This window comes from Parus major, chromosome 1 (assembly GCF_001522545.3).
Source record: "Parus major isolate Abel chromosome 1, Parus_major1.1, whole genome shotgun sequence".
Taxonomy (NCBI): domain Eukaryota; kingdom Metazoa; phylum Chordata; class Aves; order Passeriformes; family Paridae; genus Parus; species Parus major.
This window is the reverse complement of record NC_031768.1, coordinates 86046288-86072671: the sequence shown is the minus strand read 5'-3', so window position 1 is coordinate 86072671 and position 26384 is coordinate 86046288. Positions and strand designations below refer to the sequence as shown.

General features: G+C 42.9%; 2 protein-coding genes across 7 annotated transcripts in view; both read right to left on the bottom strand.

Moving 5' to 3' along the window:
- Window positions 1–342, bottom strand: part of TSPAN9 (tetraspanin 9) — a 168610-nt gene extending 168268 nt beyond the window's left edge. For 2 of the 5 annotated variants that reach the window (XM_033516761.1, XM_015642874.1), the window contains exon 1: window positions 238–341. The gene's annotated coding sequence lies outside the window, so the exon portion shown is untranslated. Of the gene's footprint in view, window positions 1–237 lie in introns of all 5 variants that reach the window. The other 3 variants (XM_019008150.2, XM_015642884.3, XM_015642855.1) reach the window with 3 other exon arrangements.
- Window positions 343–7354: 7012 nt separating this feature from the next.
- TEAD4 (TEA domain transcription factor 4) overlaps window positions 7355–26384 on the bottom strand; it is a 50887-nt gene continuing 31857 nt past the window's right edge. For both annotated transcript variants that reach the window (XM_015642586.2, XM_015642577.3), the window contains 8 exons: window positions 23055–23189; window positions 22102–22145; window positions 21465–21520; window positions 20602–20732; window positions 19461–19634; window positions 11656–11796; window positions 10084–10236; window positions 7355–7594 (listed from right to left, as the gene is read on the bottom strand). In XM_015642586.2, the coding sequence (XP_015498072.1) occupies window positions 7481–7594; window positions 10084–10236; window positions 11656–11796; window positions 19461–19634; window positions 20602–20732; window positions 21465–21520; window positions 22102–22145; window positions 23055–23189 (948 nt within the window). In that variant the 3' untranslated portion in view covers window positions 7355–7480. The remainder of the gene's footprint in view (window positions 7595–10083; window positions 10237–11655; window positions 11797–19460; window positions 19635–20601; window positions 20733–21464; window positions 21521–22101; window positions 22146–23054; window positions 23190–26384) is intronic.

Below are 26384 nucleotides of genomic sequence, written 5' to 3'. Positions count from 1 at the left end.
GGGTGGGGGGTTATTGTTTCCAGCAAGCGCTCCTCACCCCTACGAGCCACCCGCACCCCCATCCCGCCGGGACCCCGCCATCTCCAGCATCTCCAGCGGCCGGGCCGGCATCCCGCGACCCCCGGCCCGGGCAGCCCCCGGCACCCCCGCCCCGGCCCGCCCCGCTCCTGCCACCTCCCCTCTCCCAGGGCCCGCAGGTCCCCGCCGGCCCTCGCCCCCCGCGGCGCCGGGTCTCACCCGCGCGTCCCTGGGCCGGGCCGGATGGGGCCGAGAGCTGGGGGAGCGGCGGAGGTAGGGCAGGACACGGCCCCAGCTCCTGCCAGCGGAAACGGGAGGAGGGGCTCGGACCGGCGTTACCGAGCGGGGAGGAGCTGGGGGCGCTGCCCAGGGGAGGCTCCAGCCCCGCGGAGGAGGGAAGGGAGGGATGGAGGGAGGGAGCGCTGCCGGCCCTCTCCTCCAGAGCACCCCACCCGCCCCATCCGGAGACCCTTTGGCAGAGCTCTGCCCGAAGCCCGCCCCGCTCCCTCTGCCGCCCGCGGCACCCTCCGGGAAGTCCCTGGGGTGGGCGCCAGGGACGTCCCCCGGCGCACCCTCCCGGAGCTGGCGGGATGCGCCGGACCGGGGGCACCGCAGCCCCCCTCGGTTGCCCCCTGCCCCGAGGGACCCGAGGCTCGACGTCCCCTCCGGGCTCAGGGAGGCATGGCTGGTGCCCGTGGCCGCAGGCGGCCCGGAGCGCAGCCCTGACTGCTGCTGCAGACGGCAAACCCGGGCTGAGATGCTCGGTGGTCCAAAACCCACCACGGCTGTCAATGTTGCTATGGCTTCTAGCACAGGGGGAAAGCTAGCAACCTCTCTGAATGCTCTCCGAGTGCTCCTCAGTCGGTCGCAGCAGGAGTTGACTGGTGTGGGTCGGTCTCTCTACTCCCAGGTAACAAGTGATAGGATGAGAGGATGCAGCATCAAACTGTGCCAGGTGGGGTTTAGACTGGATATTAGGAAATACTTATTCACTGAAAGGATGTTCAAGCATTGGAGCAGGTTGCTCAGAGAAGTGGTGGGGTCACCATCCATGGAAGTATTCAAAAAATGAGATTTTATGGTGCTAAGAGACTTGTTTTAGCGGTGGACACAGCAGTCCTGGGTTTATGGCAGGACTCTTGAAGGTCCTTTCTTCTTAATTAAGATAAGAATCTTAATGATTCTTATCTGTGGTGCTATGAGAGACAGGGCCATAAGGGAGATCTTCTGACATCATATAGAAGTCCCCACCTGCCTTCCTCTGGGTGTCAGTAGAAGTGCAGCAAAAACTTAACAAAGTCTAAGCACTGCCTCCAGCAGAAGACTCTCGAGTTGTCTTGATAGAGCTGGAGAAGGTTCTGGCATGGACCACTAAGTGAAGTGTTATGTGCTGGGGAAACAACCTAGAACTGGGGCAGAGATGCCTACAGAAGCAGAGCAGTGCAGTTATGGACATGGGCCTCCCAACAGGAACTGTATTTTACTGTGTATGAAGAACAACTCAAGGCTATAGCATAAAAGTTTTTGCAGAGGGAAGATCTGTTTCACATTCCTAGGTCCCCTGTGTATTCTCATTTCCTTCTCTGGTACTGCTGCTGTTGTCACACTTCTCAGTTCAAGGGGATGTCCACATCAAATATATTCTCTTGTACCTTCCATCGTGTCCTAAGTGGATTTTTATAAACTGCTTAGTTCAACAGACTCGAAGCATCCTGGTGGCAGTGCTGTCAGAACACAACTGTCAATTGCTATGTTTGTTTCTCTGACTCCCAGAAGAAAAGCATGTGCAGCAGCTCCCTGTTCATCCTTTATTTACATGCAGAAGTACACAAACATTGCTGTGTGTTTACCTTAAAGCAAGCAATGAAGGAAATATGTCTTGCAATGCACCAAGAGACAAAGTGATCTGTGGAGAGAACTTCTTTTGGTTCTTTGGTTCCAGATTCCAAGAAGGGTCCATCTACTGGATGCTCTGGCTCTAATGCAGCAAATCCCCTTATTCATGAGGACTGAAGGATCTTCATTCCAGAATTTATGCCGATCTTTAAATAACTTAAACTTTGGAAATAAACAATCACTTCCTGAAAGACAAGCGGCACAGGAAGTCAGCAGACAATGAGAAAGCATTTGACACATTTGGTAGTGGTGTTATTGTTGTTTGGTTGTTCACTCTAAAAGAAACAGCATCATGTTGTGTTCTTTACCTGTTGCAGAAGCAAAGCAATTTTATACCCAGGTATATAGGATTTCTATATTTCAAGTCAAAATGAAAAATAAATATGTGAAATCAAGTCTCATCATTTGGTGTGTACCTTGGAAAAAAGGTAAAATGTGCACAGGAAAAAAATAAAGCATATATGGGAGCTTTGTGTGAACCTGATCACTTAGGGAAGAGCTTGAGGATCACTGTGAAACTGAGAACTGGAGTGGCTGATACTGTAGATACACTTTGTACCAAGGAAACTGCATTTATCTGTAGGTCTCTTCTCAATTATGGCAGTAAGTTTAGGAAAGTAATCTGTTAGACCTGTGTTTTAGCTTCTACCGAATCTAATGGAGGGGCACTCTGATGTTGTCCATACAGTGAGGAACAGGAGGAGTTGCACCTCATCAGCATCTTCTCCCAGGCAACCAGTGACAGGACAAGAGGCTACAGTCTTAAGCTGCACCAGGGGAAGTTTAGACTAGGCATTAGAAAAACGTTTTTCACAGAAAGAGCAGTTCAACTTTGGAATGGGCTGCCCAGTGAGTTGGTGGAGTCACTGTCCCTGGAGCTGTTTAAAATAAAAATGTGGGGCTTAGTGCCATGGTTTAGTTGATAAGGTGTTGTTAGGCCATAGGTTGAACTTGACAATCTCAAAGGTCTTTTCCAACCTCATTCATTCTGTGATTCTGTGTGCTTGATTCCATGGCATCTTACCAGGAAACCTGAAGGCTACATGCAGCTTCTGAGAACAGCTTTGAGTAGCTGCATTTGAGGTATCTAGAAAAGGACATTTTCCAGTGTAATTCACAGGATGTACCCCCTCTACTGTAATAGCAAGTCTGTGGCTTTGGTCCCAGCCACCAATTTCAGATGAAATCATAACATGGCAACAGAGCTGTGCTGTGGGGAAGTTAAGGGTGTTAAAAATCAAAGTCGTTGCTCCTTTTTGACAGAAAGATATCTTCTCCGTCATTATTGCTGTATTTTGCACCTGAAGAATATGAGAGGGGTGCTTTTCTCTAAAGATGCTGTATTAGTTTTCCACAGAATGAGCACCAATACTTTTGTGGCTCATTTAAGAGGTCAAAATTGTATGAATCACAGATTTGGAGTCTTGACCAATTGCTGAACCAGCATGTTAAATGCAGGCAAACATGGCTCCCAGTGTAGATCTGGATCTGGTGTCCAAGAGGATGGGTCTGTAATGTTATGGACAGAGCTGTGGTCAACCTAAGCTTCTGGCTAGCCTTCCCTCATAGAGAGTAGCCCTGATCTTGCTGCTTCATTACAAGCACACAAGTTAGTTGTCTGCTGCTTTCCTGCTTGGTTTTGATGTAAACTCTGCTTGCAGGATTAGTGAAACAGCATGAACTCCTGGCAGCTTCTTGAAGGCTCAGCATGTGTTCTTCCTGCCCCTTCTACAGCTCTCAAGCAAGTCTGACAGTGTTCTCACCTGAATTATTTGTTATTCTTTGCCGTATCCACACAAGATCTTTAACTCCTTCATCTGGTCCAAGATGGCACAGAAGCAGGACAAAAATGAGCTAGGTAATGGGGAAGAAAAGGTCACTGGGAAATCATTGCACCGAAGGCTAAAGCATGTGTGTAATTCTCAAGGAAATAAAGATCCTTGGGTCTAGATATAGAAGTAGAAAGAGATTTAAATTCAATCCCTAACTTTGCCTCTAGGCCTACCTACACGTTTTCTTTGTTGGCAATGTCTGATTAAGAAGTTCCCACCCCCTCACCACAGATGCATGAATGAATTAAAATGAACTTGTCTTACCTGAAGTGTTCCTTTTTGCTTTGAAGTGAAGATGAAGGGAGGGCTCCTGTCTTGCCTATTCTGTTGCTCAGACTCATGGTCTGTCTTATCTCAGAAGACTATCAGTAAGTGGAATCATTTTAGTAATTCACTTTGACATGATTCCACAAGCAGATGTAGCTGCACAAATTAAGGATGATAAACTGATGCATGTACATTAGAAAAAAAGGGAATTAGTTAAATGGAAACTTTGTAAGTGCTTTGTTATCAAGAAAACACGGATATTTAGATCTCTGTTTTGTCACTTACTAAGTTCTCAGTGTTGTGGCTGTAAAGTGACATGAGGAATCAGCTTTTAATGTTTTGTCCTTTGATTTTACACCAAGTTCTTACAGGTTAAGTTAACAATTCTAGTATTTCTGCCCCAACAGAAATTAAACTTGTAAGACACTCTGATATCCTCATTTGTTGTCGGTTCTTTAGAGCTTAATTTGGCCTTTCCTCTTGAAACTAAGCTCTATCCCTTTTTTTACATATGCTGCTATTTTGTGTTTGCTTTGCTTTATTTTTAGCAAAATTGCAGCTGGCTCTTAGTTCGATGCACTGTCTGGTTTCTTCTGGTAAAATTCCAAGAAAGGAAGCCTTGGGGACAGAAAGCTACAGTCCTTCTAGTCTTTGAAGTATTCTTGCATGGATCTCACCCATTCTGCAAGGGGACAGAAGCCTTTTAGTCCACATCAAAATTTCCAGTACTTGTTTTGCCTCTTAGCTTTACTAATTCTTCATCTTGTGGCCTACATAAAAGTGAGTTCTCCCAGATGCATGAACTTTCTTTTCCTTTCTCCATGGAGTACCAAAAGCAGGTAGATATCTCTTGCTGACCCTGGTTATTGACACCAGTGAGCTGTGAACTCCAAAAGCAAGCACAGAAAGAAATATTGCCAGAGAAGAATCTTCCACTGCTATTAAGTTGAAAAAAACCCCTGCGTAAGTGTCCCAAAATCAACTGTGAGAAGATTTTATCTGTTCCTCAGCCTGTTGGTTTGTGTTTACTGCCTCAATAACATCTTAAAATTTTGCTTAATATGGTTTTATTCGTGATCAGCTAATGAACTAAATGGACTTCTAGAGCTCATCTTCTTCAGGGACTGACTTCCCAAAGGTCTGCTGTTGTGGTGTAACCCTGCAGTGAACACATGCAAGTAACCACGCTCATGTTTGCAGAAGAATACTAGTACACATCATAAGGAATTTTCCACTGCTGGGGACTTTCTCTGCCCTTTCTCTGTACAGGCTTCATTTCAAAACATTGTTATCTGCATTGGCCAAAAATACTTCTCCCAAGGGTCAGTCTTTTTTCTTATTAGTCAGGTTTTATTTGATTTTTTTGCCTGCTCCACGCATGGTTCAGAGATCAGGAAGGAAATTGCATGGGGCTGAAACAGGCAGGTACATGCATCAGCAGTGGACTGTAGACAGTTGGTGCCACTCATAACTACATGGCCAGCTGGAGGGGCTGCCTGGTTTGAAGAGATGTGGTTAATTCAGTCCTGGGTGGTTTGGTCACTTGGCTGGCACTAGCAATAACACCCAATGGATTGGCAAGGGCAGTCTGTGCTTGCATGGATTTTTCATGTGTAGCACAGAACAGCAGGTATTTCAAGATGCTTTGTTTTCTAGGTGTTTAAAGTACTTGGCTCATTTTTCTCCAAGCTTGACTGATTCTGGTTACCAGCCAGGCAGGTCTTAAGGAAAGCTGTTGGCATCTGTGTGTCTATATTACTGTTTGGAAGTCCATTCTTGAAGGTATTTCTTTGTCTTGGAGAGAGCAGGCAGAGCAGGAGCTTGATGCAGATTTTGCTTAATAGGTGGAAGCAAATTTTCTGTTCTTGACCATCCACTTTTGGCTCCTGCACAGAGAAGGTTAACAGCAGTAGCCCTGCAAGGTCCTTAGAAGTAGTCTCAGAAAATGCAGGGTCTGCAAGACTGGGGGGAAAAAATACATGGAGCACTTCTCCCGTAACAAGAAACAAACCATCCTTCTCCAGCTCTGACTTCATGGCATCATCTTGCTATCCTCCTTACCCTTGTCCTTTCCTTCCCATGCTTCAAAGCACAGGGTATGCCTGGTGAAGACTCATCCCTGTCAGGGACCTCCCACGTGCAAATGGAAACCCACACTTGTACAGTTACAACAGATCAGCTGGCATGCAGTTGCTTAATGAGTAAGTAAGTCAATTAGTCTCCCTTCCACATTAAATTGATTGTCCAGGCCATGCGACTCTGCCTGGCCACCCAATAAATTTCCTGTTCAATGGCTGCCAGAGCCTCATGCAAACCACCTCTTCCCTCAGAGCAACATGAATGGCTGCATCTTTCCCCGACATCTGCAGCACCCTGGGAACCAAGATTATTGCCTCTCAGTGACTCCTGAATAGACAGCCTTAGTTTAACAAGTAAAGCAGAGAGGCTGTGTTTGATTGCCTTGGAAACACAGAAAGCTAAGCTGTTTTCACTCTTCTCTCTCATTCTTTACCTCCAGTTTGCTCGCTAAATGACATCCTGTGCAGTACTTGTGCACCTCACTGTCTGCAGCTAACAGGTGGAATAATCTGACCTCTGTAAACAACTATTTTGCTGGTGCACAGAAGCACAGACTGGCTCACAGAGCTTTGGTAACTGTACAGGGAGAACAGAAGCAAAACCAGCAAGAATTATTTTAGCCTGTCAAGTCATCAGACTTGATACATAGGGGAAATCTGCTGGGCAAAACAACATGATTTAACATACCCAATTTTCTACACATAACTTCATTTAAAATGCAAAAGAAAGATTGGTCTCTCATTATCATGCATGGAAGAGAGGGAAAAAGAAACACGCCTCTAACAAAGCAAGGCTGAATGAGCCTGTGACTGCACAACTGCTGATGTGGACAGGCAGCTGTGCAGGATATATGTGCAACCTCTATACACAGGCACATGACCATGTGTAACTAACTGATACGTATATAAATGTATGGTAAGCACATCTCTGCATGTGTTGACTTTCAAATGAATGTATTATGAGTGCACACACTCAGACCAGGTGTAGCATGAACATTTTCAACCTGTTCATATGTCATCAGAGCTGTGGAAGCTGCTGCCATTGCCACTGCCCCACCTGTAGGCTCAGGAACATACAACTCATTTTATGTGTGTGATCACACCCTGGGTGTGCACTGTGGGAAATGCTTTTCACAGGATGCTGATTGTGGTGAGACCCTAAAGCAGCCATTTGCCTGTTTCCTTAACTCCTTAGTCTTTTTCCCATTTGCACAAACCTGGAGATGGAAACTTCACTCTATCAATCACAAACCAGCTCAGAGGTACTTTTCTGAAAATACACAATATCTGCAGTTTATTTTTCAGTTTGGTATGGGGGGGCAGGGGTTGTTCAAGCACAGACTTTTTTCTTAGACATGCATTCCATGGACAACTCAGGGCAGAGAGTCTCTAGTCCTTCACCAGCCGGTAGATGTGATGTTGGGCACCGTGGTCACTAGTTGATACTTCAAAAACATATGCTATGCACAGCAAGGTCTCCTGTGTATCCCTGTTTGTCACAACCTAGACAGAAAAGGAGAAGAAGCTGAAATGGCAACTGCTATTTCTCTGCTTACATATTCCAACACATTTAACATAAAGTAGAAAGTCAGTAATAGACAAAGAACAGAGAAGTGCAGGATTGATACACAACTTGGCCCACACACCAAAGCACTTCTGCAGCCTCAGAACTACAATGCAGCAGAGACAGGGAGGTGAGCAGAGTCCACGGTGAGGAAAAGTCCACTGTGACCAAGCAGTGATCACATCAGTGAAAGCAAGTCCACCAGGTTCTCTACTTCCCACCCCTGGTGTTGCAGATTTCAGCAGAGGGAAAATGTTTCAGAAAAAAAAGCTCTTTTTGCTCTGTTTTTTGAGAGAGAGGCCCTCCCCTGTGGCACACCCACTCCTGTTCACACATACATTGATATATCACAACCACAGACAGTTGTTTTCCTTTATCTGCTCCTACTTGTCAATGGTAGACACAGAACACGAGGATTATAGTGTATAGCACCTTTTACAGGAGACTTACAGATTTGACTCCATTACACCTCCCATTCCGTACACTGAAGGTGTTGGGAGAAGGATGGCTGCTACACTCATGCATTCCTACAGAAGCTGCTTTTTTCCTCCCATTTTTTTTTTTCTATGGCCCCTCAGGACCCTTAGCATCTCTACAACGTGACTCTGTCAGCAGCATGGTGAAGAAGTGCTGTCCTAGTTTCTGCAGCATGCACTATGTAGCAGAGACAAGAGAATTATTGCTCTCAGAACTCCTAGCTCAGCTTCCCTCTCTCTGTCACTGTACAACTTTGCACATTCTTGTCACCTGAGTTTGTACCATAGATAAAGTTCTCTCCTGCTGGAGGAGACAGATTTTTATCAACAGTAGCACAAACTCAACAGCAGAAGAAAACCATCCCAGCTGGAGGCTTGAGCTGTAACAAAGCCCAATTGTTCTTGTGAAAACAGGAAGAAAATAGCTGTTTTCAAACTTGCTTATTAATTTCAGCAGTCTGATTTTGGTCTATTCTGTTTCCTTTTCTTACTTCATGATTTGATTTGCAGTTGAAGTCCCTTCTTCTGCAAGATGTGGTGAGTTATACACATTCAGGTGTGCTAAGGCACCAGGGCCTTTTCTGAAAAATGGGCTCTTGAAATCTTGGGAGTTCTAGATCCAGAGAAATGTGGGGAGTGGAAAATACTCAGGCTGCTGCTCAGGGAGCACCACATTTATCTTGCACAGGACTGCAAGGCAGTGCACATGGGACATGCCTTCAGTGCCAGAAGATAAGGGAAGGATGTGAGACTTCTCAAAACAAAGCCTCTAAGGAAGTGTAACTATGTGACAGCTTTTTTTATTAGAATTTATAGGAAATGCTGGCCTGATTGAGGAATGAAACATGTAGAAGGCAGCTACAATGTTCCCCAGTATGGATTACAGCATACAGGTCTTAAATCTCTCTGTCTCTGCCCCTTCTCATGCTTTTGCTCATCTAAAAGAACTCTCAGCATTTACAGTCCTCATTTCTTCCAAATGTTTAAGATCTTAATACAAACATGGAAGACTAAGTTTCTTAATGCCCTGTGATGTATATTATTAACCTTGTGTTTTATAGCTGGTGTGTCTGAGCCACAGAGCAGAGAAATTAGTTGCCTGCATTTACCCAAGATCTTCAGAGAATGGAATGAAAACCACTTTGATTTCCAGTCTTTCATACAGCCACCAGCATCTCTTCTACTTACTCAACTTCATGTTCTCTGGGCAAAGATCTGTGATGCCTTTTACAGAGGCCAACACAGAATTCAGTCAATTAGAAAAATCCACCTTTTAAGCTGTCTGCATTCTTCCCAAATTTAGGCTGCAGCTGAGCCTGGAAAGGCTCCCAGTATAACAAAACACTAATGCAAATCTAATTGCTGTAGCCTTGTAATCTTGACCTACCTAGAGGCCGTAGTAATTCAGAAAGTGTCACAGAGCTTCCCCACAACATCCCCCTTCCTTTGCATGTCTCCACATTCTGTACAGGTTCCAGATGGTACTGAGGAAACTATTTTCTTTCCCCCCTAATATGGTCAGTGAAGAACTCCTCCCACAAAAAAATGTTATAGCCACTCAACAGTGCCCTTGTGGGGTTTTTTACCTTGCCAGGGCAATGGCCAGGACACTGAAAGGACCTCAATATATGTGAAACAGTGGAATGAGCATTTCCTTCACTTACTTTTACATCATTCCCCTTCCTTTGTCTCTCTGCCTCATGAGCTCTCCCTTTATTTTTCTTTTTTATCTCTCTCTTAACCCAGGTCTCTCAAATTCTTTTGTTGCTCCTCTGCATGAGTTACTGTCTCTAGAGCTCCATAAATGGTCATGAAGTGCAATACACATGAAAATCACTAAGTTCAATTAGATGCTGAGCTATAAAAGGAAATCTGCTTTGACTCTCAACAGTGAACTCCTGCATGGTGCTTACATGTTGCCAAGTTGCAATGAAAACAGCTGAAATTCCCACCTGTAAAATAGTGAAGTTCTCCAGCACACTGTTCATCATGTACTTCTCGGGAAGGTGCTTGAGTTTATGGATGAAGTTGATCATGTATTCGCAGAGAGGGGAGCGGTGGATGCGGTAGGAATAGTGTCCGTTTTCGTAGCGTGCATACTCTGTCTGCAAGACAAAACACAAAAGGGGCACGTGGGGCTATGCTGGAACACCAGGGACACTGTCACAAAAAAGGACTCAGAACAGAAAAATTACAGTGGCAACTTTAAATAAATTGATGAGCAGTGACCACAGTACTTTGCACCAAGGTCAGTCCCCTTGAGTCCTCCAATTTCTTTGGCTTGATTTCTTGTTTTCTTTAGAACGGTGGGTTCCAGTTTCTGAGCAGCAAACCCTCAAAGCACTGTGAAAGGTAACTAAGAGAAGCAGACCAATTGACACCTACAGTACCGTCTGCATCTCTACTGGCAAAATAGTAGGTGTGAATAAACTGAAAAAATTAATAACTACTGTTTTAGCAAGACCAGGAAGTAATGCTAGTAATATTATGCTCTGGATGCTTTATAGCTAAAAAAGATTAAAGCCTTCTGGCACCTGTGTGAGAGAACACAGAATTTCTGACTCCCCCTTAGGAAAGGATCTGGCCAATGATACACAGAGGGGGTTTTCTGCTCACATTCACACCTTACTTCATGTATATTTTATCTGCCTTTGAAGAGAAACTGAGGCCATATTCTATGATTTCACAGCAGACCCTAAAATGCCTGTAACGTTCTTCCACTCCAGAAGCTTGGTCTGCTTTCATGGATACCATGACACCTCCCTCTAGCCCCTCTATCCCATCTGGAAATACTTAACCCAACTTCAGGCATGAATATCATGTGACTGGAGATGGATTTTGGGGAAGGATGCACCTTGAACTGACTGCTCATATGAGAATAGCTGGTGTTCTGCACATAGATGCTCTTCTGCATCTCAAGGTTCCTTGAGAAACAGGGTAGCAAGGGGCATGTCAAAACAGTTGTCTTAGCAGCTGAATGTGGCATCAAAAATAATTTCTTCAATGCCAGTTATATGCATAACCCAGTTATTTGCAGTTCCTGTGCTGCTCAAGCTGTAAGTGTGTAAGCTCTAGGTCTAATAAAACCATAAGATTATAGTCTGTAAATTATTACAGTCAAATTAATAGCTATAGTCTATAAATTATCTGTTTAAAAACACTGATTAGAGTGAGGTGTTGCTTATATATTTTCACTTTTCTGGACTGAAAAACACATCTATGTTTTTTTTCAAAAAAAAATCCTATTTTTTCCCAAAAAACCCCAGAGAATCAGCAGAGCCAAGAGTGGTACGTATTTACATGTCCTCCAGAAACTGAGATTTAAAGGGAAAAGTAGCAAGCACTAGCAAATCTTCAGTGAAATCCTAAGACAAGGCCATTTTGCAGGCTGACTGATCTTAAATATATGGCATCCATCTCCCTGACAAGAAACATGAGATATATTTGCCTTAGATAAAAAGGCAGGATGCAAATAGTGACAAAACAGCAGCCAGAGGTCTTGCACCTAGGTGTCTGCTCCTTACCTCTACTTTCTCTACCACCTGCTTTCCAAAGGAACATACTTTGGTGGAACAGGTGATGACCATGTTTTCTGGACTTTCATACTGACTGGAAACACCATAGAAAGATCTGGATTCATCTTCAATATTGGTATTCAAATCAGCCTGCAAAAGTAAAGAACAAAAAAAATTTCAGATGGTTATCAATAGATGGTTGTGGCATTTTCTCACCATTACCTCACATAGCCAAGATAGTAAAGTACTGGGAGAGTGTCCCCAGCTCCTTAAGCAGACAAATGTGCACTGGACAAGCAGGAGAAATCTGAAGATTATTGAATAAAATCCTATTTCCACTTCAAAAATGGTGTGGATTTGCATACACATGCATATCTGGTGGAATATCCTCCTAACATTAAAAACATATGACACGGCTTGAAGGTGCTCATAAGTCATGTGGAGTGCAGACTGCAGAGACAGAGCAGTGCAACAGATGGGCTAGACTGGGCTGACTCAGCAAGGAATGAAAATAATTTAAAAGCAACAGTAATAATGTTTTTTCACCCTTGGAATGCAGGTAAGGGAAAAGCAACAGCAGGGAAAAGGAATGTGTGAGTACACACACACACATCAGGCTCAGGTGCTACAAATGTAAATAGTATGCAACATAAGGAATGCAGGTTACTGATGAATCCAGCCCAATTACACCTGAATTCAAACCCATCCTCAGCAGCAGCCACAGTTCTCAGATGTGGGTGCCTGAGGCTGGCCAACTGAAGCTGCCTGCTGGCATCTAACTCCTAAAAATCCTGGCTGTCTGAAGCTTCCACCAGGGGTCATTCCAACCGCAGTTATGAAACAAGTGGCGGTTCCCTTAAGCTCTACAAAGGCTATGGCTGTGTGGGAATGCCCAGCTCAGCTTTCTCCCCTTCAAAACTGAAAGGGCAGAGCTTCTGTGTGCTCCACAAGCCCAGGTGCTAACTTACATCAGTGTAAAAGCAAGGATCAGCTCCCACAGGATGCTCCAGAGAATTTTATTCTTCCAGCTGAGCCAAGGGAAGAGGAAACTGAAGAAAGTGTGTTCCTGCTAGAGTGGACACAGTGTGACTAGGACAGCATTAGATGCTGTTCTAGCAGGGTTTTCTTAACCACTGTCAGAGAGTGAAACAGAAGAGTTTTTTATTTGAGATCTAGAGCAGCACTAAGGACAAGCAATGTGGTAGAAGTTGGACCCTCACAATAATGAATGTCCCTCTTTCTTTGCCATGCAAAATACCTGTCTCTTATCTACCATAAGATAATAAATACTGTTAGCTTAGTTGTCTTAAGGAGCAACTTCACAAAAGTTTAGGTCAGTCTAGAAAGTGACAGGTTTTCTCCCCTTCTGTAAACACGTGAGCTTGCTGCTGCTTTTGTGGCACCAAAGATAAGGGCACAAAGACTGCCTATTTTCATAACAACACATACTCAGGATGGCTTGAGTCTCTTGAGAAACTGCACCTCAGAGTTGTAGTAGTTTGATGATTGCCAGGCTGGTCCTGACCCCAAGAGAGCAGTCTCACTCTTCCAGAGCAGTCTGTGCTTCCCCATTCCTGCTGTACTGACACACATTTCTGTAGCTGTATTACAAGGCTCACTGAGGAATTGCTCAGTTAGTTCTCAGTGGGATCAGTTCCCTGGCCTGATTCAGAAACACTTGTGTGTGTTCAAACAAGGAATGTGTGTTGGGACGATGGGTGGCAACAGGGAAAACAGAAGGCAGGACAGCTTATTCTAGTGAATTATTATGGCCATGCTGAAGACCTCAGTATTAAGTAACTGTAATTATGCAGCTACTTTCTTTGTATCACAAATGTACCTGTATTAGAGAACAGCAGTATTACTTCATTCTGGTTTTGGTTTTTATTAAGTTACTGTAATACCGTATTTTAATACTCTAATACTCACTTCCATGTTAATGCAACTAACTGTATTCTTTATTTCACTCCCACTCCAACTGTCTGAATAAAGATTAATTTCTTCCCCTATCCAAAGAGGAACTAGACTAGGAGTCCTTCACAGTATTTTTCAGCTATTTCCCTTGGAAGTGATAAACACAATGTATGGACCTGATTCCGCTCTTCCAAAGAAATTGTCCCACTAAGTCAAAAAGAACAAAGGGTCAAGGCTACAGAGGCTTGGTCAGGCCACTGCTACATAAACACAGCAGAGGCTCTCACTGCAGAACCAGACAAACATTTTCAGGGTCTCACTAATACAGCTAAGGTTACATTCTCTGAAAGACTCACTGGTAAAATTAAAAAATAAATGCACTCGATATGAAGCAAAGCAGAAAGGTGCTAGTTCCACCTAATGGGAAAAGCTTCACTAGCCATAAGAGGCCACTCTAAGTGTATCCACATTTTGACAAGCCTCCCATCAGAAGCCTGGAGTAGAATTTCACAGCCAATTAACGTCTAATTAATCATTAATGGCAAAACTATGGTAATACTGTTTGAATTAAGGAGTCATCACCATTCACTGGTTATGTACAATCAGGCTCCTGGAAGCCCTGTTGCAGTGGATCAGTGGAATCACTTTGGAGCTCCCTCACATTTACACTGCACTTTTTATTCTAAAGCTTGTCCCATATTATGGGCTAGGACGGTCACACATGGAGTGATCAGTCACCAAGAGCGGTGTACCCACCTCCTGTCACCCTTGCAGATCTATAAACATACATACATGGAATTTCAGCAACTCCAGGGGATGACAGTAGCAGTTTGCTGAGGGCTTCAGTTCATGTTTGCAGGAGAAGGAAACTGGAGCACCCAAGTCACTGCTGGCCTTACAGTTACAGCTTTTTCACTTATTTACAGCTGCTGGTTCCCACCTTCTCAAGGAAGGCACTGCCCCCATACCAGAGATTATTTAGCACACACATATCTGCTTTTGAACTATTTGCAACCTGGTTTATACATGTGAACTGAGTGTACAAGACCAAGGAACAACTGAGGAGTGGAACTCCAATCTCTTAGCTTTCCCTGCTGTGGAGATGATTACCTCCTGAAGGGAGACAAAGCAGAAAATTGAGGAAGAACACCATAATCAGCCATAGCCAAATTAACTTCCAAATGTCAACTGGATACTGGGGTAATTCATGAAATGGTGCAGTTAAACTTCTCTGGATTGCATGAGGACAAGACCATAATGACCAAAAGAGCTACTGCATTTAGCTTAACATCTAAAAACACTGTGGCCTTCATGCCTGGATTCCTATGAGCTCCTCACAACACCTAGACCATCAGGACGACACTACTTCTCTAAAGAAAACCTTGTGTCAAAGCACATGCAGTGCTGGAGGAGCAAGTACCCGAGGTGAGCAGAGATAGGTCTGACTTACTGTGTCTAGTACATTCCACCCTGAAAAGATGCCAGGGCATAATAGTGACTATGATTCAGAGGAAATTCATCTTCCCAAATCTCCATCAAGCAGGAGGTCTTATCTTCACTTTATAGTATGGGAATGCTTAGAATTTTTTAATATGTAACTGGATGTGACTAGAACCCAGGTGCCTCAACTCCTCTCTGGCAAATGCCCTAGTATGTCCAACAACAAATGAGATGAGTCTTAAATACATTCCTTACCGTGACTTAGGCAGCCAAAGGAGACATAGGCAGGATTTAGCAAAGTCTCACTGAGGGGAACGAGCTGCCTGCCCCCCAGGCTCCTACTTGCCAGTGCTAGAACAGGGTGGGACTGCGGGGGCAGCAGCAGCATTCAGGCTGTTGGGTGGTGTCCAGCATTCAAACAGCTGTTCTCAAGTCTCTTTTACAGGCAAAGGTAGAAGATCAAATAAACGAGGAATATTACGAGCTAAATCTGAGTTATGAGCCACCAACTGGACCATACTACTTTATCTGACAAAGTCAGGGTTCTTGCTTTCTGTCCAAGAAGTTCCAGATGCAAAAACCTGTGCACACTCTGGCATAGCAGAAATCTGATGTGTCTGGGATGTGTTCAACTTGCTGTGCAAGCTGAGCACAGATGACACACTGATCCATAGCTTGCCTGATGACTTCCCAACATGCTGAAACTACAGTCACTGAGATATCTGTGATATAGCACATCTCAGGTATTCACATACTGCATGCAAAAAACAATCTGCCTGCTTGGGGGGTAACATCTGAGATTTCCTTATTTCCAGAGAAGTAAGCAGAATATTTAATTAACTACAAGACAAGATTTCTAGATGGAAAAGGATTTGTTCCAGGAAAAGCATTGTAGCCCTCCACATGCTAATATGCTCCTCTCTCCCCTCTATCTTTGGAAAAGATTCTTTGAAAATTCCTCAGTCTTTCAATGTACCTTTTGCTACCAATAATCTCTACACTGTTGAACACTGTGGGGGACAACTTTGGTGGAAGAAGTGGCATTGGCAGAGTCCCCTTACATAAGGCAGCAACTGGAGGTGGTGCTGATGATGGCAGGTGAAATTAATGTGTGCAAAAATCATAAAATTCTCTGTTTCTAGCTGCTGTCTTGTTTGCTGCCTCAGGAGTACCAAGAACAGAATGCATGCAGAGACCAAATTGCCATTCCTTGCTCTCCAGGCAGTTTCATGATTGAAAGCATCCAGTGGGCAAGGCAGGGTGCTGAGGACAATTTGCACTGCTGCTGTTTTGACTGAATTTGCTTGTGACAGGAGAGAAGCCAAGTGCAGGACAGAATTTTCCAGCCCACCCCTTCAGCACTTTCCCACCAAAGTATATTCCATTTAGCTGAAAGAAGACACTCAGTGATTTAACTGCCTATCACCAAGAAGAAATTACTACATACATTCTTCACAGGCAGGACAGGGCTCCCAAGAAATTCCACTGATCCGTCTTTGCAGATGGCTGCTCTGTGCAAGTACTACCTGTCCTGAATTCCTGGTTTGAATTCTCTGTCTTCCACTCAGTCTCACAACTTCTGAAAGCTCCAAGATGCAACTGCACCATTACACTAACGTGCAAAGCCCTGAGAACGCCTCTTCCCCAAACTATTAATAACGATCCATATAGGAGGAGTTCATGGGGAGAAGCAAGGAACAGGTGGCAGAGATAATATTAGCCTGGAAAAGAGCAGGGCTGCCACTGCCCATGTGTTGGGAGGCTGATGTCTCACATTCATTGTCGTGTGCTAGAATGCACTTGGAGCACAGAGAAATGTCACACAGATGTCATACACAACTTGCCAACCCAAGTCCAAAAATCGGTTCATTGTACCAAATTGCCAGTGCCAAAATCAAAGAAGAATTGCAAACACTGCAGCACTGCTTATGTTTCAAACTCATCAACTTTTAACTCTTAGATGTTGTATTGATCATTTAAAGCACCTTTGAACAAATGTAAACATCTCTTTCTCAGTCTTACTAGATCCTCAGTGCTACCACTGAGGTCAAGAAACCTCAATCTGGTGCTTAGAGTTAAGCCTCTGGAACAGGACAGATCATCTGGCGTATTCAGTGGTTACTGTAGCAATGGCAGGTTCATGCCTCAGGCTCTTCAAGCCTAAAACTGCAGACCTACAACCCAAATTTACTCATTCATTGGTTTCTTTAAAGTCTTTGTCAGCTGCAACCACAAATTCAACTCAGAACGTCTGCAAAATCAATCTTATCTTCATGTCTCAACACATCCCTTCAAGTATTTAATTCTACTCACCATTTTATCCTAAAATGATGCTATAAATTCAACAGTGTAGTAACTGCTTTATCCAATACATCTCTGAACAACAACAGTATATTTTTATAGTTGTCCAGAGCTACCAGGCTGCAAAATGAAAAAGCACCCTAGCACATACTGCTACATAAGTATAAAAATGCAGAGAGATATAAAAATTTCTGCTGAAATCTATTTTTTTTCCTTATTTGTTTTAATCATATTGCCTTATCTGTAAAAAGTGTTTGCTTGTTTATTTGCTTCTTAAAAGTCTTAGAAGCTTCCATTTAATTAATGACTTGACTTGTAAACTTTGCCTATTTCTAAGTGACAAGCTGTAATGTTGCCACTAATAAAACCTGATGTTAACTCCAGATGGGATTCAACAATGCAAGGGTACCAAAAAAAGAATCAGGCAGTCAAAATATTAAACCAAGCCTAGAAATATTTCTGCCCTTATAAGTATAAAGTTGCAGAGCCCCACAACATTGTACACATTGGAGTAAAGACGTTTTGAATGAATCCTATGTCACATCTCTTTAATCAAGCCAAATTCCAGTGAGCTGATACCCTCTGAACACCAGACACCTCATATGGGAAGAGAAAGAGCCCAACCTGATGACATGCCACCATCTAAATCTTTCAAGATCCTGATAGAGGTTGGTCTGATACGGTGCATAGGCCATGTTTATACTTGTGATATTAAAAACCAAGTTATCACAATCCTCAAACTGAACCACAAAAGCAGAATAGCACACTGTCAATTTTGATGAATAAAATCACAGTTGCACCAGATCACAATTTCATGATTTCTCTGTTGTCAAGTCAAGGAGTTCAAAAGTGTTTCATTCTCTCTATGTAACATCTCCCTCTAATCTCTTCCTTTTGGTTCTTGAAACTTGCAAAGCACAAAAGACAATCAATACCTTTCAAAGGGTACCCTGTCAAAGGATAAGCTTCTCAGCAAGGTGCTGTTTTCTCTCCCATCCAGAACAGAGCTGATCTTTTACCTTTTGTTTGGAGCACGCAAGGCAGACTTTGTTGTACTTTGCCAGGAGCTAATCCCATGAAGGGGCCAGCTCAGTAGCACAGACTGCAGGTAATAAAAACACATGTCCCCAAAAATCAACAGCAACCAACACTTCAGGCACAGAAACTTGAGAGGAAGACTCCCAGACAACATTCTCCAACTCATTTCTGGAAAGGCTAGGCTTGGGACAGCTGGGAAGTTGCATCTCAAGGCACTTAACTCTTCCTTCTGAAAGCACCAGTCAGGAGGCTTTCTAACATCACTTTGTATGAAGGGAATGAGATATAAAAGCTCGTTTTTCATCATCTAACTCTGACCCGTGGTTGAATTATGTGGTAAACTCAAGGCCAAAGGCTCCAGATCCCATTACACATTCCCTCAGCCATCTACTGTAAAACTGCCCTGAGCTACTATTATTTTTAATTTCATAATTCTTATGATAATATCGATCACCAAAGCTATTTTGTTTGTACCTTGAAGCACAATGGCACAGTTTTTGCAAATTTTATTCAAATCACAAAAATCCAAATTGAGTGAATAAGCTTTTGCCAGGCTGATTTCTGCCAATTTACCAGAAGTCACTTCAATAATATATTATCAGCATAATCCAATTTCATTCTATGTTTCTCTTATCTTTTGCTCTGCCAGCAGTAAGTATGCATCTGTAAATTTTTAGTACTTGGATAACAAAATGCAGCTACAGAGGCAGGAGAAGAGATGGAAAAGTATTGCTTCTGACTGAGGAGTTACACAACACTGAGAGAAGTGAATGCATAAGAGTATGCAGAGAATAATTTCCTCTGAATTCTTTACTTATACATAGATAAAATTCTAGACAGTCCAAGTCTCCATTAGCATATCTGCAGACAATAGTCAAGAACAACTCTACAGAGGGACAATGTGAAAGATACATCCTGCTGCAGGCCAGAAAATGTGCCTTGTGGGGTCAAGGAAAGACCTTGTAGAGTCAAGAAAAGTGACAGTTGTGGCTGTATTAAGCTGCCTACACAGGGAGAAATTTGTTGGGAGGCAGCAGTTTTCTAACAGCCAGTGAGGTGACAGCTTTTAAAGTGGGAAACTTCACAGCAAATGGGTACCCTACAAAAGGCTCTTCACTTACCCAGAATTTGACAAGGAAGAAGGCATTAGCTGGCCCCCTTTCGAAGAGCTCCTTCAGGCCCCCTTTCTTCTCAGGGAACTTGTCATAGATCTGCCGGATATCCACTGCCTCGAGGTAGGGGTCATTGTAGCTGGGGCTTGACTGCCCAATGTGCACAAACAGGTGTTTGTTATACTGCAAAAACAGGGAAAACAAGGAATTAGAAAATTCTTCAGTACCATTCAGTACATACTGAACATCCATTGTCTTTCACAGAAGACTACGGGAAGTCAATGAAGATTTGGTAGCATTTTCTAAAAGAGCAGAAGAAATCAATAGAAATATCTCTGCTAATACCAGCTCATGCTATTCTTTCCTTCCTATCGATACATTAGTGCTTCTTCCTTCTCTGAAACACAGTTGTTGGTTTTTTCTTCCTATATTCACTCCTGAATCATTGTCTCATGCTGCTGCCATATAGTCTGAAAAAACGTGAGCCACAGAGGTTACCTGTGACAGGTCACTCAGTCAAATATCAATGCTCCTGTCCTATGAAGAGCCTGAAATCCCACAGCAGATAAATCTCAGGCAAATAATACTGAACCCAAGCAAATATTTTCTGAACTTTCCTACCTCAGCTCACCACCAGAGCACATCTCAAGACCCAGAATCAAAACATTTAGTGAGAGAGGCAAATCTTAGTATTTCCATTTCATAGGTGGCACCGTAGACACACGTTGATGCAAATTCATCACAGTTGCCACAAATACTAAGTTCTCAGCACGCCAGAAAAACACATGGCTTTATGTGATCTTAGCAACTTCTGATTTGGGTTCTATATTGGAGTCTGTCCTACAAGGCTGGACAGGACAGCTAGAATTGCCTGGCGGGGCTTATGACCTCAGTGCCTTGGGCTCTGGTGTATGAATGCCCATGAGCCTGGACAGGGGAGGCAGAAGCACATTGCATGATTCTGGCTGTATTACCACTTATCTTCTAAGAGGAGGATATCTGGTGTTTCCCAAAGATGCCTCTCTATTCTCTGAAGAGCAATGAAGCAAGTATTTCCATACACATAGAGTAATATAGCACACCCATGATGAACAGGAGTTGTCCGAAGATGCAAAATTAATGAGGGGTGGAAGCAAGGTGTGTTTCTTACTGTGTCTTGGTCTTGTTGTTGTTCCAAGAATGCAGAGAACTCTAACATCCAAAGTTTGGAGCTAGCAACCCTTCGTCCTTGCCAAGCTGGTGCTGATGGGGAAGGTGAGAGGCCAGTAGGAGACTCAAACCCTAAGCACACAGGATTTATAGAGCAATAATTTAGAAAAAAATGGCAATAGCTTTCCCATAGAGCACCTACTGTCAAAACTGACTCATTTCTTTTTTTTTTTTTAAGGCTTCATTCATCATGCAAAAATATAATTCAAAAGGTCCTCAGTCTACCTGTGCTCTAAAAGGCTTGTCAGTCACCCTCATGCCAGGGATCATGATGTAAAAGACAAACTACCCAGATTTGACACCAGAGAAAACATGTTCAGCAATTTTAAGAGGACATGGACAGAGCCCTAAAGGAGTAGTGAAATAAACTGTTTAGTATCAGAGTGAGGTGTCACCACTAATCTCTCAAACTGGAGAAGCTGAGAAGGAAAAGACATTAGGAATGCAATCATGTTATGACAGAGAACAATGTTCTAGAGCATGAAGCATGGTAAAAGACCAGTAGAGATATATTAACTTTTATTTTCTGCTGAGCCAGGAGGAAAAAAAAAAAAAACCAACACAACCAATATAAAACAGGAAGAAAAGTTTTGTAAAATAAAACAAAACTTAAAAGCTTCAGCTCTCTCAGTAAAAGGATGAGAACAGGTAATAAGAGGAAATAATATAAACTTTGGTTTTGGCTCATTGAAATGTTTCAATAGGTTTTGTCTTTTTTAATTAACTTTCAAGATATTTAGAGTGTGGGCTGTTTTTGAAGTTGGAACACAATTTCAAAGGAAGGAACTACATTTCCTTACCTACCTGGTATTGGAAGCGGAGGCTGTACAGCATAAGGTTGTTGAGAAAAAGGTTTCACGCTACAGAAGCACACAAAGAGAGGTGGTTAATAACAAACCAACCAAACAAAAAAAATATTCTTCACCAACTATTTGCACACATTAGATCAAGTATTTCCCCTCAGGGAGAAAGTGGCGTAAGAGTCTTTTGGAAATTATCTTTCTGTGTGGGCAAGAGAGGGTCATAGGCAAAGACTCAGAAAGCAGTAAGGGGCCAGGACTGGACATATTAAGACTTCCCCTGCAGGTGTTCAGCAGGCCCTACGTCCAGATTTGATTTTCTGAGATCTCTATCAACCTCATAATACACTGGTGCCCATTTATTTATCCTTTCCTTTCAACTACAAGTAGTTTTATATCTATGCAAGTGGATATAGGTCTAGGCCAGATGCCTCTCAGACTTTTAGGCCCGAATTCAGTGACATTCAACACCCACAAGTAAACACAGCTTTCAGGAAAGCTCAGCTCCATTTTAACACTACTATAAGAGAAATGAAGGTCTAAGCGTTTCACAGATCTTGTAATAGCTAAAGGTGTTCCTCAGGCAGCAGAGGAAGCAGCAGAAGCACCTGCTTTGGATGCTCACATGAAGGAATACTTACTCCTGGGAAGATCCAGCTTGGCCTGGCAGTGGTCCTTGCCAAAACTGCAAGAGAACAACAGACAGGCAAAAGTCACCACTCCTAATTAGGACAGAGACGAAAAGGAAGGCTTGCCTTTTTCTGAGGACACAAACTGCAAGCTCACAGACCTTTAAAGATGCAAATGAGTTATCTCTTCTTTCTACCTTCCTGGTTTCATTCTTGAGGAGGTGCTGACTGGTCTTTTTTTTTCATTCTGCACACTACTACTACTGACATGCAAGAAACTGACCCCAAAGTGATCTTTAATGTTAAATATTATACATGGACCATGTGACTCCGTCTCCAAAGCTTTTATGATGCTCACTCTCTTGGAATGACCATTTTCCTCAGAAAAGTTCCACAGGAGTTATTTTGGCAGGAATCAGTGCTCAGCAGATGCTCACTAGGCCCAGCTCATAGGTACGGGGATGCTGACAGACCTTCCCTATTAAGGATTTTATGTAAGAGCCATCTGATCAAAGTGCTGAGAATAAGATTGGGAAATACAGACTTGAGAAAGGGTCAGGATGGCCCAAACAGATTTATTCCAAAAAGATGCTGGACTAAGAAAGTGATACAGACACATAAAAACATTTCAGACAGATGAAAATCCACAGGAACTGATTGTTCTCTCCTTTCTATCATTAAAAAAAATATACGTATTAGAACTCTATTGTTTTACATCAGTGTGAGCAAAGAATTGGACAAAACTGTTGGAGCCACATGACAGATTTATTCCAGAGACAAGGCCTTTTGGCCCATTTTGTCTCAGTTCTCAGGATTTTCCTGAGCAGGTCCCAACATTCTTTCAAATACTCAAGTGTCTTCTCAAAACTCCACCAAATTCCAGAAACATCCCACTAAATTCAAGAAAAATCGCACACAATTCCCTAAATCTTCTCAAAACTCCACCAAGACACTGATCCACTCACCCCAGAAACAGCAGGGTATGCTGGTCGTGGGAGACCAGGCAAGGCCATTTTACTATGGAAGGCAGTTGCAGAGATAATCTGGGCAGATGACATTGTAGCCATACTCTGCATGGCTTTATCTTTAGCTGCCTGATCCTATGAGCAAGGGTAGAAACAGAAAAAAAACAGGATTATTATAATTATTAACAAGTTGCCAGCTTTAATGCTCTACATAACCAGAATTTTCACCAGCTTCTCTATTTGGAACAAACATCTCTGAATTCCTGTGCAGCAAGTTCACCAATAACTGTCCTAAGAACTCTTTAAGGCTGTAAGGCTGTCACTCATTACTATAGCTTCAGATGTGAATAATCATGCTTTCTGAAATACTGGTTTAAAAGCTGCTAAGCTTTTATCCTTTCTGTCTCAGGGATTTCAACCACACAGCTGAAAAGTTTTGTTGTGGAAAGTACACCCTTAGTTGTCTCTTGTGTTTTAATAATTGGTAAGAATCTTCAGTGGGAAAGATTCTCGATTACAAAAAATAACCCTCTGAGGAAAATGTTGCAAAAAGAGATCATCATCACTGCAGAAATGACTACCTCAGTTTGGGGACTGCATTAGTCTCAGGTAGAGTTTCTCATTTTATCCCCATCTTCATGGAAACCTTCATTATCTGCAGGGCACATACGCACATATTTGTATTTTAACAGGACTGTAGATTTACACACATTCTTACAGGCAATGACAGTGCCACAATTAGTGGGTCTGAGTACATATAAAACAAACAGCATTCTTCCTTTACTCTTTCAAGGAATAAACAGACAAAAAGGAACATTTCCCCACATTCTGCCTTCCCTCCTACATCCCCTACAATTAATCTTCATCCTTCAAACATTCCACATTTATCTGTGTCATTATAATTACCACAGAAAACCCACAGATTAATTCACAGCTTGAAGAAACTGCTGAAAGAGGTACAGCAGCCCTTGATGTTTTCTTCAGGAATTCTCACTTCCCATTTGCATTCACTGAACTGCAGTAAGTTCTCACCCTTGGGCCTTCATTCTTTCTTACCCCTTCTATTTATCTAAGGTTTTCTGAAGTTCAAAGCCCAAATATCCTAATGTTTCAAAAAAAAAAAAAAAAAAAAAGTGGAAGAGGCATCCTCAAAAATCTCAATAATAAATGTTAATGTTCAAGTGGAATGATCAGTAAAAATGGGCAAAACTTACACCTCTTCTTTCTTAGAGCATCTGTGACTCCTGTTAGTATCATTCAAGTGCATGGAACGGAAACATTTTAAAGGCTGAGAAAGTTCCTAATATCCTCCAAAGATATGGGAAACATTTTCAGAATCCAGTTTAAATTAAGCTTTAGGGAATAATTGAAGGATTACCAACATTTTCTTAAGGGAAAAATATTATTTTGTAGTTTTTTCTTAATATATATAAGGACTATTTGCCATGTGCCATTGCATAAAAGATTTTTTTTTCCCTTCCCTTGTTTTCTCACTGGAAAAACTGTATTTTTCATAACTCAAAAACTGAGTTTATGAATGAGTTTATAGGGAAGATGCATTTACTTGTGCAGGTATTAAATTTAAAAGAAAACGTAAAATAATTAGGGAAGTATTTTACCTATTAACTTCTGCTGTGTTTTTGTTTTGTATAAGTGCTTGACAAACTAAAAAAAAGAGCATGTTTTTAGAAAATATATCTCCTTTCTGTTTCAGCTAACAGTTCTGTACTCATTTCAAGTGTTTTCCAGTATAAAAAGAAAAAAAAAAAAGGCAAAAAAAGGGAAAAAGGAGTGATAAAAACTTTCCCCAAACAATTGCAATGTTTGTATTTTCTTTCATTACTCTTAAAACACTTACTAATGATGATGGTGATTATGATGATGATAATAGCACCATATCACCATGATTTCCCACTTTTTTCTTAGTGCAGATGATACCTATTAGCCACCCAGGGCATGGAAAAACTACTCGCTTTTGGGAACAGAGTTTTCTTCAAGTTTTACCCTATTTCCCAGCTCTATCTTTTACAGACACACAGTTTGTGTGGAGATGGAAAGTCATCATGTAGCTGCTCTGATCACTAGGATATAAACACGAAAACATGCACTTGCTATGGAAAATGAACAGTGATAGGAGAACACACAGCTGTCAGCAGGACCTTGGAGGAAGGGCAGCAGTTTCTGTGATTTCATTTCCTTGCTCTATGGAAATGGCCAGCGAAAGCAAAGAAGTAAATGAGTTGAATCAGTGCTCCTGACTTGCCACTGCAGGCGGAAAGGAACAGGCTGGTCCTGGGGAAGGGTTCTCTGCAGGCAGCTGGGCAGAGCTCACAGCATGGCCTGGGTGGTGTAAAAGGACGGCAGCCAATGGCTCCATGGAGCTCCCCGAGACACCTTCGTTCCCTGAGAACAAAACCGGCCAGCTCCTGTGAGCTAAGTGGAGACGGGCTCGGCTGACTGGCTTTTCAATCATGCCCAAGCCCAGAGCTGTGACACACAAGGAACAGAATCAAGGTTACAGATGTAAGCAGCAGTGAGGCTTTTAACACCCTGGGCAGTTGTTGTTTCCTGCTCGCTCTAACTTGCCTCTCCAGCAGGCCTCCACCTGAACTGACCACTTAACAGCACCACAGGTTTCAAGCTTAGGCAGCCCTACCCGGGTGCACTGAATTAGATGGTTGTAATTTGTGCCTCCTTCTCTTTATCAGAGCAGCTGGAAACACAACAGGCTAATAAAAAGACAGTGCAGCTTTCTAAAATGGGGCTGGGATGTGGGGGGTGCTGTCATGGCTTAGAGGTAATCACTGCTTGCAATAGAGCTGCGTGCACGTCAGCACTGGGCAACACCGAGTGCCAACAGCTCACACACAGCACAGTCCATCTGCCCTGGTGCCCAGTGAGGAGCTGCCCAGGCAGCCAAGAGGAAGCACATGCTTGCAGCCATCCCTCAGCAGTCAGGGATGGACTGGGCTGTCATGGTTATTGTCACCTGAAGCATGGAAGATCAGGGAAGCAAAGTCTCTTTTCCTTCCAGATTACTTATGGCCATACCAAACAGAAAGGTCAGCATTCACCTTCCTTCTCTGGCTGTCTCAGCAAAACATAACAAGGCCCAGACCTCAAATCCTGCTCAGCAAGCCCTTTCTGGATAGCTCACATTCTAACAGGGGACAGAAACCCTCTTCTGCAATTGTCACATACAAACTTGACCTTCTCAACATTTCTGGCAATTCAGTCTGAGCATATAAACCATTTCCCCGCATCAAATCTGAGTGGAAATAAATGTCAAGAGGTTCATTAGGGTGATATTGGAGCTTTTCCTATGAAAAG